At 46.1% G+C, this 358-nt stretch overlaps 1 protein-coding gene across 1 annotated transcript; it reads left to right on the forward strand.

Moving 5' to 3' along the window:
- Positions 1-6: 6 nt before the first annotated feature.
- Positions 7-351, forward strand: LOC104775329 (ras-related protein RABA5a-like; the record flags this gene model as incomplete). The annotated part of the gene is made up of 1 exon (XM_010499463.1): positions 7-351. A coding segment is annotated over exon 1 (340 nt), but the record flags the coding sequence as incomplete, so codon positions are not given.
- Between the last annotated feature and the right edge of the window lie 7 nt (positions 352-358).

Raw genomic sequence — 358 nt, forward strand, 5'->3', positions numbered from 1 at the left:
AAAAAAAGGAGATGGCTTTCTACTCTGAGGACGACAAGAGCGAAGACTACCTCTTTAAGATAGTTCTAATCGGTGATTCTGCAGTTGGGAAATCAAATTTGCTTGCCAGATTTGCGAGGGATGAGTTCTATCCCAATTCAAAGTCGACCATTGGAGTGGAGTTTCAGACGCAGAAGATGGATATCAACGGAAAGGAGATCAAAGCACAGATATGGGACACAGCAGGTCAAGAACGCTTCAGAGCAGTCACTTCTGCGTACTACCGAGGTGCAGTTGGAGCTCTTCTGGTTTACGACATCAGCAGACGGCAGACTTTCCACAGCATTGGTAGATGGCTCAACGAGCTACACAGTAAGAA

This window comes from Camelina sativa, unplaced genomic scaffold (assembly GCF_000633955.1).
Source record: "Camelina sativa cultivar DH55 unplaced genomic scaffold, Cs unpScaffold12229, whole genome shotgun sequence".
Classification (NCBI taxonomy): domain Eukaryota; kingdom Viridiplantae; phylum Streptophyta; class Magnoliopsida; order Brassicales; family Brassicaceae; genus Camelina; species Camelina sativa.